At 44.0% G+C, this 17564-nt stretch overlaps 1 protein-coding gene across 1 annotated transcript in view; it reads left to right on the forward strand.

The window, feature by feature from the left end:
* The window catches only part of SMOX (spermine oxidase), an 82557-nt gene that overhangs the window by 37816 nt on the left and 27177 nt on the right, over positions 1–17564 (forward strand). Inside the window, exons 2-3 of the mRNA XM_054030673.1 lie at positions 6270–6504; positions 13696–13922. Coding sequence (XP_053886648.1) covers positions 6297–6504; positions 13696–13922 — 435 coding nt within the window. The 5' untranslated portion in view covers positions 6270–6296. The remainder of the gene's footprint in view (positions 1–6269; positions 6505–13695; positions 13923–17564) is intronic.

Here is a 17564-nt window from a genome sequence, read left to right on the forward strand (position 1 = left end):
GCCTTGTTAGCTGTGCGTGTCATCTCGCTCTGACGAAGTTTGCAAGCATTTGATAAGCCTGGGAAATGAATCATTGCAATACAATCCCACCCTGTCCCGGGACATTTTGAAGACCATGTCATCACCCATGGGAATGTTGTTATATTTAGGTTTCACTTATTCTATGGCTTGTTTTACTGATTAGTCAGATACTACACACTATCTCACTTCAACTCTAGTTGCGATGAGATTGTGTATAGCATCTGAGTAATCAGTGAAAGAATCCAAAAAAGGGTGAACTGGTGCTTACTGGCTAGTGGTAGGGCTTGCCTGAAGCCTTTCACATCTTGTTTGCATAGCTGGAGATACCTTTAAAAATGTAGGGTTTGAGTATTTAGCTTTCTCTCCCTCACATTTTCCATTGATGATGATGTAGACAAGGGAAGATGATGCAGGGAGGACGATGAAGGGATGTTGTAGGAAGAGACAAAGGGAATGGCTGGCTTGGATCACACTTACAAAAATATATCTTGGTTTTTTTGCCTAAGAACTTAAAGTCTTTAAACTTCATAGAAAAATAAACATAAATGTTTAAGTGCTACTCTTGATGTATTGTATTGAGGTCCTTTGTCTCTATAGTATCTAATGTTCATTAGTATAATACTTAAAACTAGAAAAGCACTTTACAAAGATGGGTCATTGTTATACCTATTTGATGAGTGGGGGAAACTGAGGCACATAAGTGAAGTAGCTTGCCCAAGGTCTCACAGTGTGTAAATGGCCAAACTGGGAATAGGAGCCCAGTCTGGTGCCCTATTCACTATATTAATAGGAATTGTATGTATGCATTGAGGGAGCAGGTTCTCAGCCTGGGAGCTTCAAACACGTCAGGGGATTGCAGTGCCCCTGCCTTTCTGATAATGTTAAATGGGGGTGGAGGGTGGCTAGATGGAAGTAGGGGGACTTCAGGGGTAGGGAGGGTCCTGACATGAAAAGGGGGTCCTGGTCTAGAGAAAATAGGGATTCACTGTAGGTTGCGCTAGACGGATGGCCTTGTGCTGCTCCCCCTTTGCAGACCCTGGCATAGGGAGGAGTGCTGAGGCAGGCCTGGATCTAGGGAGGCAGGAGGGGTGGTATGCTTGTAGCTTCAGTGCTATGAGGATTCTGGGCTGCAGAGCAAATGACATGCAGTCCTGGAAAGGCTGCCTTTTTAGGCCCTCACGAATCCAGAATCCGGGCAGGACAAAGGTGGCTTAAAGCTGTCCTTGTGCCACCCTCCTTCCCCCGTCCTTCTGGGCTGCATCGCTCAGGTGACACAGCACAGAATCCAGCCTGAGGTCTCCATGCTGCCTCCAAATAGGCTGGTTTTGAGGTGATGTTGGGGCGAGCTGGGCTCAGGGCCATAGGCTCTGCAAGTGTACAAATCCAGTGGCCTGAACCCATGCGTGGGGGACATGGGAAGGCAGTGGAAGCCGCTGTTCCAGCCAATAGGGGCATACATTATGCTGTGCGCACAGCTAGTCTAAGTGAAAACATGCTCATATCATCATCCTCATTATCCTTCCTTGTCTGTTTGTTTCATCCGCCTATTGTGTCTTGTCATTAAACAAGACTGTAAGGTCTTCGTGACAAGGACTGTCTTTTTGCTGCAAACTTGTGCAGCGCCTGGCACGAAGGGGCCATTTTGGGGCTAATGTAATACAAATACGATTGATTTGCATTCCCCTCTGTCCCCTCAACATTTGCTTAGCACCCCGCACAAAGCCTGATTGCTTGGGCATTGTGCGGGGAGGCTGACTTTCACCCAAGATTTAAATCTTAGGAAAGTCATCTTTTGGTTTAGAAATCAAGCCACCTTGTTTCTGCATCTTGAGTCGTTGCTTTGGCGTCTGTAATGGGAATCGAGCCAGTGATGAATGAGGCATAACACGTCACGCAGTGCTATCAGGAGTAAAAACTTGTTTCTTTCACTTAAATAAGCGGATATGACTACAGAGAGGGAGCTGATGTGAGTAGTAATTCTTTGCACTTGTATATGTCACCTTTCATCTGAGGATCTCAAAGTACTTTACAAAGCGGTAAGAGTTGTTAGAGTTTGGAGATGGGACACTAACCGGTGGTAAGATATTTGGTGGGAAAGGCGGGAATGAAAATCCTGGAACATGTTAGCCAGTGCTGTTTTCAAGTAAGGAGGTGCTACTTTTTATTCTCCCTGCAGCATAACAGCATTTTAATGTTTAATTATCCTCATGTAACGATCTGCAGTGTATTTATTTATTGCCCAAAATGAAATGCTAAGTAAGGGTGTGAGTATTGACAATGGAGAGTAAAGAACCACATTTGAATAAACGAAGTTTGAGGTTAAGGATGAAGATGGTGAAATGACACTCGGTGAGGTGGTGGTGTGACAATTGGAATTCAACACAAATGTGTAAGGTTGCAATAGTTAGATATGTAGGAATTTCATAACAGCAGCAGACCCTTGTTTCAGATTGATGTGGTGTACTTGAGTTTTGTGTATTCCTTATTCTGCCTGCAGTGAAATGGTGCTGGTACTTAACCTGCGCTGGTGTAAACAGTAGTGCTGAAAAGCATCATGAATGGTCTCAAGAATTTGGCTGCCAGCCTGGGAAAGGGGCAGGGGAGGGGGGGGAATCAGGATGATCTTTCAGTTGGGCAAGTTTAGTTTTGAGAGCGCTGACCTCATGTTTCAGAGCAACAGGCAGTGATGCTTAATGCACTTGCTGTTAGAGAACTAATTAGAGTGTACAAGAGGGAGAAATTACAAAATGCTTGTTTATTGTCCCGGGAGACAGGATGACTGCAATTAAGATGCGGGAGGTACTGGTGATAGGCAGTGTTGCAGCAAACAGTACAATCCTCCTGCCACTCTGCCGGCTACTTCAGGCGTATTTTTTATCTGTTTAAAAGCACACACTGTTCTGTGCCAGGCAGTGTATACCCAACGGACAGCCTGAATTTCCAGAAAGGAGGGGGCATGCAAGGAGGTAACTGTTGGCAGCCTGAAGATGTTTATTATCCTTCCAAACACTTCCTTGCCTTTACTTGGTTAAAAAAAAGAAAAAAAAATGTACATTAGAGAAGATAATTGAATACTTTCTCACTGCAGTTAATTAGATAAAGGGTTTTTTTTTTATTATATATATTTTTTTAATATATGGAGATATCCCATCTCCTAGAACTGGAAGGGACCCCAAAAGGTCATCCAGTCCAGCCCCATGCCTTCACTAGCAGGACCAAGTACTGATTTTGCCCCAGCTCCCTAAGTGGCCCCCTGAAGGATTGAACTCACAACCCTGGTTTTAGCAGGCCAATGCTCAAACCACTGAGCTATCCCTCCCCCCTAAGGTTACTCATTAGAGCCTGGCTTGTTATACGTTTGCTTGATTCAAGTAGCACTAGGCTACTTAATGAGATAATGGCCACACTGTGCATAATCTTTACATCTGCTAAATATGTTCCCATTCCTGCTTCTGTTGTGTGAACCTTCTGTATATGGATTCCATTAGCTCTGCTTTCAGATAACAATCTGTTTTTTTGGCAGGGCGGGAGGAGAATAGCCGGTTGAAAAATGGATTTTCAATCCATTTATCTAAGATTGTTTTGGATTGTTTGGAGAGGAGGAAGCATGCTACTGAGTATTGTGTAATCCTTTTTTATTCTTTAAGGGACACCGAGAACAGCACACACTCCCATGTGTGTCGGTATATTGTATGGACACAAATTATAGAATCGTAGAATATCAGGGTTGGAAGGGACCTCAGGAGGTCATCTAGTCCAACCCCCTACTCAATACATATATTATTATACATACATGCACGTTTGTGTGCATAGTTATAGATTTCCTAGATTAAGGCCACAAGGGCCATTATGATTATCTAGGCTGACTTGCATAACACAGGCCAGAGAATTTCCCCCAATAATTCCTGCATCAAGACAATCACTTCTGGCTGAGCTAGAGCGTATCTTTTTAGAACGACACCTTGCCGTGATTTAAAGACTTCAAATGATGGTGAATCCACTGAAGCCTCAGGGGAGTTGTTCCAATGGTCAATTAACATTACTAGTTATTATTTAGCAACTTGGTGTCCTGATCATGGGCCAAGACCCCACTGTGCGAGGTGCTGTACAAACACAGAACAAAAACAAAGAAAGAAAGAATGGACCCTGCCCCAAAGAACTTACAATCTAAATGTAAACCAAGAGACAGCAGATGAATGCAGACCGGCCGGGGAGCACAAGTAAACAGTGATACAATACAGGTCATATTCCTAGTCTGAATTTGTCTAGTTTCAGCTTTCAGCCACTTGCTATGCCTCTGTCTGCTTGGTTAAAGAATCCTCTGCTACAGAAATCTTCACACTACGTAGGTACACCTCTACCCCGATATAGTGCGACCCGATATAACACGAATTCGGATATAACGCGGTAAAGCAGTGCTCCGGGGGGGGGGGAGGCTGTGCGCTCCGGCGGATCAAAGCAAGTTCAATATAACGTGGTTTCACCTATAACACAGTAAGATTTTTTGGCTCCCAAGGACAGCGTTATATCGGGGTAGAAGTGCATTTTTGGACCAAAGCATTTCTTATGCAGTATATAAAATGTATGTGTGTGTGGTGTCTTTACCAGTATTGATGATGTCTTAGATCATTAAAATTACTTAAATGTAAGGTCCTTCTTTTTGTCTTATGCGTACTGTGTTTATCTCTTGTTCTTCCGTTGGTCTGTGCAATGAAAACCGAGTTAGTCTGTTTCATTTTGCTGTTCCACACAAACCAGTGCTGGTGTCTAGGTTTCCAGGGCAGGATAACCTTTAAATCCTGTTTCATTGGAATTAAAAAATACTCTGTGCAACTGACTGTGTTAAATTTGTCCTTTTGCGCTTGAGGGAGTCTGTGGGTCAGGAGGGATCTTTTCCCCTGCTGACTGGATATAGCTTTTGTTAATTTTAGCACCTCAACAGGCACCTTTCATAAGCGCTAAAACATTCATTGGAGAATAGTGTCTAAAAAACCAAACCCACACAAATGAGCCTGGGAATAGTATGTGGACACACAATTCAGAATGTGTCCCATTTGTCCATGATTACAGCACGGTAGTATGCAGGTACTTCAGCATGCAGCTCCTTCCTGTGGCTAGTGCCTATTCTACTTTAGGTGAGTTAAGGACATTGTGCCAGCGTTGGCTCAGAATTGCCTTGTTTGCTTTTTTAATTTTGTTTGACCCTTGGCGATATTCCTGCCAAGTTTGCTTCCTGTTTTACTATTCTCTCTGACACCCGCTCCCCTCAGGGTCCTAGAGAAACAAGGCCTTATCAGGAGAGTGCCACATTCCAAGAAAACAGTGAGGAAGCAGCTATGGACTGCTGGAATATAATTGTCTCACTTGTGTACTGCAGGATTTTGCTGGCAGAAGTCTGATAAGATGAGAGGAAGTTTATAAAATGGATAGATCTGTAGGCTTGTTCTGGACTTTAGCTGTGGCTGCTGAATTTGGAGCACACGACTGCTGAACTTGGACCATCGTCTGTCTCCTCCATATCTGATCCCTGCGTACTACACAGAGGTGGAGAAGTTCAGTTAATATGTGCAAAGTGCTTTGAGATCCTCAAATGAATGGTACCTCAGAAGTGAAAAGTAGTGTGGTGGTTTTGTGATCATTAGTGCATTTAGTCACATTTCTTAACAATGCAATAATCAAATAGCCCTCTAATGAGCAAACCCTAGATTCTCCTCCCGCCCCTCGCTTTTGGTTCAGCTATTGGTTTGATAGCCGGTCTTCCTGCTTTGAGCTAAGTCCCATTTACCTAGTATCATATTTATATGATCTCAAGCTTATGCTTTGTGGTTGCCACAGAAGCAGAATAAAGTTACGTTACTTCTTTGAACAGCTAGTTTGTCACAGGGTGTGTGTTTTTGCTCTACCACAAAATTGCCACCTCAGTAGGTTATATAAAGAGACAGGAGGTCAGAAATCCTATGAATTTGCTGGAAATTGTTACATGGTTACAATGTAGAGGGTGGAGACTGCAGTAGGCTCAACGATTGATGCTCCAGAGTCGAGACCAGAAACTCTTACATCCTTCTTTGCCCTTTCTGTGGTTCCCATTTGAAAGGACTTGTTCTAGTTCGTAGGTTGACTTTCTTTTCTGCTAGTCATATATCTAGAGACTCCCCCAAATTTGCTTCTGTGCTGAGAGAAGGAATCCTTCTGAAGCGTGACGAGTTGTTGGCTTAGTTCCTTGAACCTGTTTGTTTGCTTTTCCTTAGATTCCTTAGAAAGAGAGCTTGGACGGCATGCAAAGTTGTGAAACATCTTCAGACAGCACTGATGATCCTCTTAGTAGTGGCCTACGGAGAAAACGACAGCCTCGAATAGTAGTTATTGGTGCTGGACTTGCAGGCCTGTCAGCTACAAAATCTCTCCTGGAAAACGGTTTCACGGATGTAACAATCCTTGAGGCGTCTGACCGAATTGGAGGCAGAGTGCAAAGCGTCAAACTTGGTAAGGAAAATGTTGTTGTACTGTTGTATCGGACTCTCTCATCTCGCGCGTCTGGCAAGGGTTCGTATTATTACGAGGGTTAATTTGTTAGATATCCTCTTAAAGCCATTTCCTGGTCATTTGCACCTGCAAATGGATATTTTAGCCTGCAATTACCAGGCTTCTGGGTGCAATGGGTTATTGTGCATGTGAGGGGCACAGAGCTTCCCAAGCACTCCTAGCTTTAGATGAAAGGCTCTGCAGAAGTGTAAAGTATTATTGTGAAGTGAAGGTGTTGGTGATCATTTGGCTTTATAAAGAGAATTCAGCGTGGCTGAGAGTGGGGAAGGGTATTTTTCTCCAGTAACTTGAATGTATGAACTAGGAAGATTTCTTCTGTGGCATCCAAACTTTGCTCTTGGCTAAGAACATTCAGTAATCTGCTGACCACAGAACGTAGGTATCTTGGGGTACATACACTGCAGCGGGGAATGAGTTTTCCAGGCTGAGTAGACAGACACTCTACCTCTGCTTGAGCTAAAAATAGTGGTGTGGACATTGTGGCATGAGCTAGTCACCTGAGTGCAAGGCCACCTGACCCTCTGGCTCAGCACTCAGGTGGCTAGCCTGGGCTGCTGCCCAAGCCACATCATCCATGCTTCTACTTTTAGCGTGCTAGCTGGAGTAGAGCTAGTGCATGTCTGTCTACCTGGGCTGGGATGAGATTAGATTAGAATTAGTATTCCCATCCCGTTAGCTAATACATGGTAAGTAAAGTGAAGTAAATGCCTAGTGAAGATAAGGCAGCGTGTAGCATTAACGTTACTCCTGGGGGAATTCTGTGCCACTGGCACGCGCAGAATGTATGTCCCCCGGAGATTTCTTTGCTTCCCCGCAGAAAAATGACTTTCTGACAGGGAAGCAAAGGGTAGCCACGAGCGGTCATGTGACCCTCCCCAGCAGTATGTTTTGGGTGCCCAGGGCAGCCAGCAAAGAGGTAAATCACTGTGGGGTAGGGGGCGAGACTGGGAAAGACCCAGCTCCCTACCCTGCTCCAAGCTCAGCAGCTAGTCCTGGCTCGTCTGGGGAGGACGGGACTTGCTCTTCCCCTGCACAGCATCTGGGGCGGGGTCAGACCCACCCCCAGATTTCTCCCCCAGCTGCAGGAAGCTTTGCAAACTTCTCCCGCTTCCTGCACCCATCACTCTTCAGCTGCAGGGGGAGGGATCCCTGTATAGAGAGCTGCTCCCCCATCCACCTAACCCCCATGCATCCAGACCCCTCATACCTAGACCCTCCCGTCGATCCTCACCCCCCGCATTCAGAACCCCCCCGATAAGCCCCACTCGCCCTGCACCTGGACCACTCCAATGAGCCCACCCCACCCATACCTGGATCCCCCACTAAGTCCCCCACACTCTCCCGCCTAGCTCTATCCCCCCCATACAGACCCCCTCTGCTGAGCCCCAACCACCTTCACCTGGACCCCCCTGCAGAGTCCCATTACCACTGCACCCAGAACCCCCCAACAAGCCTCTGTGCATCCACATCCCCCCCGCACCCAGATCCTCCCACTGAGCTGCCTGCACTCAGATTACCCCACACGGAACCCTCTCAACCCACACCTGGATTCCCCTACACAAAGCCCCTCCATACTTGGATCCTGCCTGCCCACACCTGGTGCAACTGGCATAGAGGGGGGTGGTGTTTTCAGGGCAGGCCCAATCCTTGTGCTGTGTCAGGGTCAGGTGCAGCCTCACTGCTGAGTCCATTTCCCAGGGGTGGGGGTGCTGCAGGGTGATCTCCCACCTTCGTGCAGCCAGTGGCCTGTGCTCCTCAATGCCATGCTGGAGCCTCCACATTTATTTGACAAATAAAATTTGCAGAATCTTAAAATATTGTGCGCAGAATTTTTAATTTTTTGGCGCAAAATGCCCTCTGGAGTATAACGTGTATTAGTTCATTGAGGTAAACCTTAGGCTCCAAATTGCCTGTCTTCACTAGGATTTTTCCTTGTGCTGGTTACCACGTGTTAGCTAACATGAGGTAAGAACACCCTTTTCTTCCTAGAGAAGGCAAGACCACAGAGTAACATAGTGAACAGGGAAGTCAAAATTAGGCCCTATATTAGTACTATACAAAATATTCCACAGGGAAAATATTGGCCCCTTAATATTTAAACCTTTAACACTTCCCTCCACTCACACGCATGGTCAAGGATATTTTGGACACAGCCCATGGGGAGTAAATGACACATTTCCCATTCTAATCTCTGTGCCAAGTCTCGCCAGCATTTGAAATGCCCTGTTCAGACTCCAAAGTTTAGATTTGTCAAATAGCCTTTTCATTCATTTCCCTTCTGAAAGGTCACAGGCACTCATGTTTATTTACTGTGGTGAGTTTATAGAGTAAAATACAGTAAGTGACGTAAGGCCGGGCTAAATAAAGTGAAAGACGACCAGCTAGAGGCCCAAGTTAATGAATACAGAGAACATGGTCAAAAATTAAACTAGTTAGTTGGCATTAGGGAGGTGATTCCATAAGACTGACGAGGTTCATTTACCTACTGGTAGCACAGAATGTACCTTCTTATCTAATGTAGATGCACCTGGGAGTATCCCCTTTCCTTCTGTACAAGAGCAAGGCTAGCAGATTCTGGCTCAGAGGGCCTTTCATCTCCAGATCTCCAGTCTCTTTGAAAACATTCCTCACGGTTTAAATATTCAAAGCCACATCCTTAGCTGGTATAAACTGGTTTAGGTTTGACTTCATTGGAGTCACGCCCGTGTGTACTAGCTGGTGATCTGGCTCGCTGTATCTGAGGACATATTGTTCCTGGTGGAGGGGTCTTGGTGTTGAATTCTTTGTTACCGGTCATCAGGAGGAGCCCAAGTTTTCCTCCTATTAGGTCAGGTTGCAAGGCCTTTATACGCAGCCCCTCCTCCTCAATGACAAAGCTAAGGGGTGGTCTAGTGATCTCTTCCTTGCGGTATGTCTTCACTGCAGAGGTAACTCAGGGTTTTACTTTAGTGTTGCCCCAACCCCCCTTGTGTCCACACACAAAACCCTCTCATCTGACGTTGGTAGTGCTTTAAACCTGGGCTAGCTGGCCTGACTGGAGGTGTAGGCTAGAACTTGAGTACCACTTTCACTTGAGCGGGTAGCCCGTCCACTTGACAATGAGGATGCAAGCTAAACCATTCAATTGCTGATAGTCCTCCAGTGCCTTCCCACAATTCCCCTAATGTTCTCTGAAGGACAGACAAGTTTTTCCACAAGTCCACTGGGAAAGAATCAGAACAGCTCAGCTTCCTGCAGCACAAAGATATGCCCCCTGAAGACCTAGTGACGCACACAGGGGAGCATAGCACTAGTTAAGACACAGGCTTTGCAGTGTGTTTGCTCACACCTGGGTGAGGTTAAGCTATGTGCATAGATCTGGGTGCTGATTACCTGAGTTATCTGCAGTGAAGACATACCCTTGAAGATAGTTACTTAAGGTCTAAATTCAGATACACTTACTTAGTATCTGCAGTTCCAATGAGACCTCTCATAGAGTTAGTTGTAACTCAACGTAGACAAGTTTTTCAGAATTCCACTCAGGGCAATAACAAAGAAGAGATGGAGTGTTCTGCTTTAGTTATACACCTCTACCCCGATATAACGCAACCCAATATAACATGAATTTGGATATAACACGGTAAAGCAGCGCTCCGGGGGGGGGGGGGGGGGGGAGCGCGCACTCCGGTGGATCAAAGCACATTCGATGTAACGTGGTTTCACCTATAATGCGGTAAGCTTTTTTGGCTCCCGAGAACAGCGTTATATCGAGGTAGAGGTGTGTATATATATATATATAATATATACGGCCTCTGCATTGGTCTGATGTATGGATTACAACAATCATCATAACATCCAGGTGCTACATCACAGTGATGCATGAGAAATACATATTATAGCTAAATAGCCATGTTAATGGGACCAGCAGACCCATTTTATGAGGACTGTATACTACTCTCTTACTAAGGGCTTGTTTACACTTACCGGGGGATCGACACACAGCCATTGATGCATTGATGGTCGATTTAGCAGGTCTAGTGAAGACCCGCTAAATCGACCGCAGATCGCTCTCCCGTCAACTCCTGTACTCCACCGGATCGAGAAGAGTAAGGGGAATCGACGGGAGACCGTCTCCCGTCAACATCCCATAGTGTGGACCCCGCAGTAAATAGATATAAGCTACAGCGACGTGAGTTATGCTATTTACATAACTCAAATTGCATAGCTTAGATTGACTTTATCCTGTAGTGTAGACAAGGCCTTATTCAAATGAGATTGGTATTGGAACTACTTAATTTTTCAAGCCCTGAAGGGCCCTGGAACTAAATGGCGTATCTGTGTAAAAGAATGTGATTAACTTCACAACTTTAAAGAATTTATCATGTCACTTACTCCAGGAAATAACTGGCTTATCTGCTTTGAGTAATGTCAGTTAATGGGTTTCTAAATATACAGGTGAGCTAGACTATTTTTAGTTTCCCTGTACAGTATTTAATTACATTCCTCACAACGGCTCAGATAGAACACAGGAGAAAAAGGCTTTTCCTTTTTTGTTTGTGCTGTGACAGTAAAGTAAATGCTATTGGGTAAAAATAAAGAAGAATATGCTAGTATTTTGTGTTACTTTAAAAAATGCTGATAATTGAAAGAAAAAGAGCCAGATTCTACTTGGAAGTCAGTATTAATGCCAATTCACACTAGTGTAACGGCAACCACAGACTGGCTGACATGTTTTATATACTACTCCTGCTAATAATCTTGTATGCCATGGATTGTATGAAGTTCCCAGGTAATAAGATCACTGTCACTTTAAACCTGAAATATTTATGAGCACTATACCGTTGACTGTTGGACTGAATCATTTCCACCAGACTGCATAATCTATGGGTATGTTCAGAAGTTGCAATGCCTTAAATATTAACACATTTAGGCCCTGATTTTGCATAGACTTGAGCACAGGCTTTATGTGCCCATGTAAGTCTTTGCACATTCAGGGCCTTGGTGGATAACTTCCACTGGCACTTTACTTCCTTTTGAAATTGTTTCTTGGCTTGGAAACCCAAATCTCTTGGGATTTGCTTTGAAATAGTGATTCATTCGTACAACTTGATAGCCTCACTTCTAACAGCATATTTGGATAGCATTGTGATTGTATTTACATGTTAAACACTATGTGATGGTGTAATCCAGCGGTTCTCAAACTGTGGGTCGAGACCCCAAAGTGGGTCGCGACCCCATTTTAATGGGGTCACCAGGGCTGGCTTTAGACTTGCTGGGGCCTGGGACCAAAGCTGAAACCCAAGTCCCACTGCCTAGGGCCAGAGCCGAAGCTGAAGCCCTACTCCCACTACCTGGGGCCAGGGCCGAAGCCTGAGGGCTTAAGCCCTAGGTGGTGGGGCTCAGGTTACAGGCCCCTTGCGCGGGGCTGAAGACCCTTGGGCTGTAGCTTTGGCCCCCCTACTCGGAGCAGGGGGCTGGGCTTTGGCTTTGCCCTCCAACTCCTCCTGGGACGGCCATGCTCGGGCGAGCTCAGGCTTCGGTCCCCCGTCCTGTGGTTGTGTAATAATTTTTGTTGTCAGAAGGGGGTTGCGGTGCAGTGACGTTTGAGAACCCCTGGTGTAATCAATTACGTGATTCTTACCTTCTTCAGTAGGAAGTGGGAAAACATCTAGGCTAGTAGCTAACCTGCTAATTCCTAATAAAATATCCACGTAAACTACAGGACATGCTGCATTGCATGGGGTTGACCATGATATTAAAGGGACAGTGTTGGGTCAGATTTAGTCCAAATTTGGTTTTGTACAAATGAGCTTTTACAAAACCTAACTGTAATAAGAAATAGTCCCATAAATTAAGTTAAAATCTGTTAGAAACAGTGTTTCTTTTTAACCTAATAAACATGCCCCTGTGTTATCAGCTTAAACTGTGCAGAATTGGGCTAATACGTGAGAGTCTGAGGGCAAAACTGATTAGACCTGGACTAAAGAGAACCATGTAACTGACTAATCAGTTTGCATTGTCCAAACTGAGAAATGCAAAAAGCAAACAAACAGCATAGGTAGTGAAAAATAAATGATTTTTTTTTATGTGACAGTGCATCTTTTTAAAGAAATCTTTCAAAGGCACAAATAATAAAATATGATCTAATTCCACCTTATGGAAATGCAGATAGCTTGAGTCCTTTTGGCAAACAACACACACGTTTAATTGCAGAAGGCGGCTTTCCTGCATGCTAAAGTCAGCAGCCTCCGGCTGCCACTACAGGACAGTCTCAGTCTTTCCTGCATTCCTCTGCTGTAGTGGAACAGATGCCTTTTTGCCCTGTACTTGAATAACAATCACCTTCCCTCCCCTTCCCTCAGACTAAATTTGATGTTTGAAGGCTTTGGGTGGCCTACCGATGCTCTTATTCTTTCCCTACCACTTCTTCAATATTTATGTAAGTATTCATTTATATTCTGTTTGCAGTAGTACAGTACAGAGAGCCAACTCCTCTTTTCCTCCCCTAACCCCTCACACTTTCTGAGCAAGAGAGATCAATATACCCTCTGGTGCACTAAATTCTAATGATGTTCGTAGGGTAGACACCATTGCATTCTGCTGTGACACTGCTCAGAATCTGATACCGGGATATAGAAAATACTCACATAGCTCTTTTGAAGATATAAAGCTCTGTGCAGAGGTCCTTCCAGCATCCTTGTGGTAGGTAAACGAATAGTATCTCTATTTTATAGGTGGGAAGGATGAAGTAGAGAGGCTAAGTGGCACCTGTAGTGACAATCATGGATTAGGACCTGGAGTCAGGGATTCTGCTTTGTTCTTGAACTATTAGATACCATTGCTGCTGCATACCTTGGAATCTCTTTAGGGAACACCCCTCTTGTGATTGCTCCCCTTTTGTAGCACTGTATGACACTGTTGTTCCGTAGAGACCTACGATGAACAAACATTAGTATGACACTTAAACTTGTCCTTAAGTGAAAGCACTTCTTCAGTGCTTCAGTGTTGTTTTTTTCGTAATGTGGCATCATTGGGCAAATGTCCTATTTGTGCTCTATTTACTGCTCTTCATTTGTAGACGGGGATGTGACATACAACATCTCTGTGTGAACGAGTTCATCGTACTGGTCTAATTGGATTGTTCCCCCCTAGAGAACGCCACTTTTGAACTGGGAGCTACGTGGATCCATGGTTCAAATGGAAACCCAGTCTATCATCTAGCAGAAGACAATGGCTTACTTGAAGAGACCACTGATGGTGAGAGAAGCATTGGCCGTATCAGTCTTTACTCCAAGAATGGGGTGGCTTATCACCTTACCAACAATGGGCAGAGGATTCCGAAAGATGTGGTTGAAGAATTCAGTGATTTATACAACGAGGTTGGTATTTAGCAGCCCCCTCCGGTTGCACATTGGTTTGAAAACCACTAGACGCTTGTCAGTGCCGAGACAGTAGAAAAACTTTTAATGCCTTCAGTTTCTCTACTTAAAATAAGTTTTGGTTTTTTTAAAAACCAATATGGTGCCTTCTACTTAATTCAGTCGCTGGTTAATGTGATCAGAGCTCCTGGAACCAAATCACACTCAAGGAGAATACCCCTTCTGTCCTGTCATATGATCAATTCTCATCACTTCCAGCAAATATTGTGGGATAATTTAATCAATAGCTGTAGACTTGCCATTTAGCTAATAATAAGGAAGGGGCCCAAACGAGGCGGAACATAATAACTTAGAAAGATCCAACTAAAAGATGTGGCAGTGAGACATTGTTATTGACATTATAACTACTACATTGTGCTGTGTAAGCTATGACATTCCTCCTAATATGAATTACAAGCTCGATTGCATCACAGGTGCTGTGACAAATGTTACAAGGGTTAAATATAATTTCTCTCCTGGCGAGAGCTTTCATTTTTATGATTTGGAAGCTACCTGTAATGTTCATTCCTCTATCTTAAGTGATTTTCTCCAAAGCGCTATGTAAAACAGTGTCTAAGCTCATGGTAGGGACTCCAGATGAACGAAAAATAGAAATGAAAGCACTAAAAAAATTAATAAATGGAAAATTGCAGACTAAAAGTGGAAATACAGGTTCAGTAATGAAACGTGTCCTAAGCAAATACCCAAGGAAAAAGCGATCTTCGGTGTCCTAGATAGGTAGGGTCAGTCTCACTTCGGTGTAAATAGGCACCATTCTACTGATTCTAGTGGAGTGATTCCTGCTTCTGCTCAGGGTGAATGTGGTCCCTGATAATTAATGGTTGAACAGATGTAAAATGGCATTACTTTTGTACTTTATAATACCAAGACTTAGGCTGTGTCTACACTACCGCGGTAAGTCGACCTACACTATGCAACTCCAGCTATGTACCTTAGACTGAGTTACCGCGGGGTCTACACTGTGAGGAATCGAGGGGAGAAAATTTCCTGTCAACTTACCTTACTCTTCTCGTCGGGGGTAGAGTACAGGGATCGACTGGAGAGCAATCTGCAGTCGATTTGGCAGGTCTTTACCAGACCCGCTAAATCGCCGGTGGATTGATCTCAGAACATCGATCCCTGACGTAGTGTAGACCTGCCCTTAGACTTAAACAATGCTAAGACCGCTTGCCAGGTTTCACTCTAATTATACTCCTGATTGGTTTCCTCTATTTCTAATTATATTTGGGTGAGGGGCCAATATAAAATTTCCCCAATCAAAATGCTCTCCGAGTGGGTTACATAAAATGGGGGTGGGGGTGGGGAACTATCCTTGCCAAGTTGTAGCCATTTGTAGAGCCCTTAAAGTTTGCAACTGGATCTGAACTTCACCAACACTTGTTTGGGTAAATCTTTTTTATAATGTCACACCCCTGGGATCAGCCGGACATCGTATAATATATATTTAAAAATATGTACATGGGTATTCAAACTGACATTGGTAAAATCCTTCACCAGAGGCCATTAAGGAAACAAAATAGTTATGGGGTGAGAGCTAAAGTGCTATCATGGATCAGAGACAGAGTGGAAATGCTGATTTTCAACAAAGAAAAACGTTGAGCATTGTGCCATGACTAGAGCTAATGAATACGTGGCCTATAAGTAATTGGGTTAATAGAGAGGATTGTGGGGAACATCCGAGGGGTCTAGTTAAGATAGGCAATTGGGCAACACAGTGGCAGATGAAATCCCACTTGGACAAGTGCAGGGTGATGCACTTTGGCAGGAATAGTTTGAGCTGCTTTTACTTATTACTAGGTTTTAAAATTAACGGTAGCCTCTCAGAAAAAAGAGCCGGGCATCACCATGATGAGCTCAGGGAAAACCTCAATTCAGAGTGCAGCAGTGATCAAAAAAGCAAATAAAATGTTGGGCCAGATCAAAAAAGAGAGAGGGAATAACACTGGAAATGCCGTAATGAATGACATTATGTAAGAAAACGGCACGCCACTGCTCTGAATACTGTTTTCAGTTCTGATCATCCCATCTCAAAGATACAGAAATATAGAAAGTGTTTTGCAAAGAGGAATGAAAATTACTAGAGGCCTAGAATGACCTGTTATGAGAAGGAAACAAAAAGAGGTGAGAATACAGTTTAGAGAGAAGACTAATACAAGTTTACAGAGGGATGCAAAGTGAATGGTGAAGAAAAGTCAGTTTTGCACTTGGGGTTACCCTTTCTCATAATACAATAACAAGGGGTCTGCCAGCGAAACTAGAAAGCAATAAACGTCAAGCTGATCTCTTTTTTTTTTTTATGCAATGCATAATTAGCTTGTTACTACCAGAATATAACCTTGTGGCCAATAGCTAAGAGTCATAAAAGGATTTGACGTTTATATGGGTAGTAAACACATCTGCTGTTACATGTGCTGGGATAAAAATGTATGAGGGATCTCAGCATTCTTACTTTAAGACATAAGCCAACCCTCAGTTGTCTGGGACTAAGAAGTAACTTTCCCCCATACCCGTGTTGCATCATTATTGCCCATAGTGGGGGAGTTCACACTCATCTCTGAAGTTCTGGTACTGGCTGCTCTCAAAGGTAGATGCTGGGTTAGGTGGATGATTGGTACCGGTCAGCTAAGGCAAGTCCTGTGTTTCTCCCCTCTCTCTATTTTTGGGAACAAAAATAAGAGAAGTTGTTATGATCTTTTGAAAACTCAAATTGCAAAAGAAACCAAATGTGCAATATCACTCGCTGATGGCTGAAGTAAATAGGAAAGTGCGTAGTATGTGCGTGTGGCTTCAGGAACTTTATTCTTGCATAATGCACAGACGAGAATGTGAACTTTACTCTTGCATAATGCACAGACGAGAACGTGTGTCTCTTTACACACAGACTGAGTTAGCATGTTGCATTACTTCTAGCTTTTATATTTTTGGTTGTGTTGGTTCCTTATGGTTTTACTGCTTTGGATGATTTGCAGGTTCTTGTGCCATGTTTATAATTAAAGGGGAGGGGGAATGAAAAGTGGGCATTCGGCCTGCTTCAGTTTGAATCTCCTCTTTATTAGTTGGTGGGATTGTATGTTGGGGCATTTTACAACATCCCTAAAACCACTCTGAGCAAACAACCACTACACTAAATCAGTGGCAAATAAGGCGAATCTGAAAACTGGATGCACGTGACGTATTTAGCTTTCCGTCACAGTCCTCTCCAGGGTCCTGACATACCTTTCCCTCACAGGGTGATCTCCAAGCCACTTTCTGAGCCCGGAGAATCCCCCACTGTGATCAGGGTCCCGGGGGGCCACACTGAGATTGCTTAATCAGGGCAAACTGCAAAGAATGGGGAAGATGATTCCCAAAACTGGTGATTGTTCTAATACTTAGATTTACCAAGCCAGCAACAAAGCGGCTTCTATAACACCTGACTGGTTACCCAGAAGCCCAAAACACAGTTCCCTTAAAACAATTCAGCCTTGGGCTCCCACCCAGACAGCCAAATCAAATATGATGAGGATTACTGAAAATCTTATTCACCATATAAAAAGTTCTACCAATCCCAAAAGATCAGACACATCGCCCACCAGGTCAATG

The sequence above is a fragment of the Malaclemys terrapin genome, chromosome 5 (genome assembly GCF_027887155.1).
Source record: "Malaclemys terrapin pileata isolate rMalTer1 chromosome 5, rMalTer1.hap1, whole genome shotgun sequence".
NCBI lineage: Eukaryota > Metazoa > Chordata > Testudines > Emydidae > Malaclemys > Malaclemys terrapin.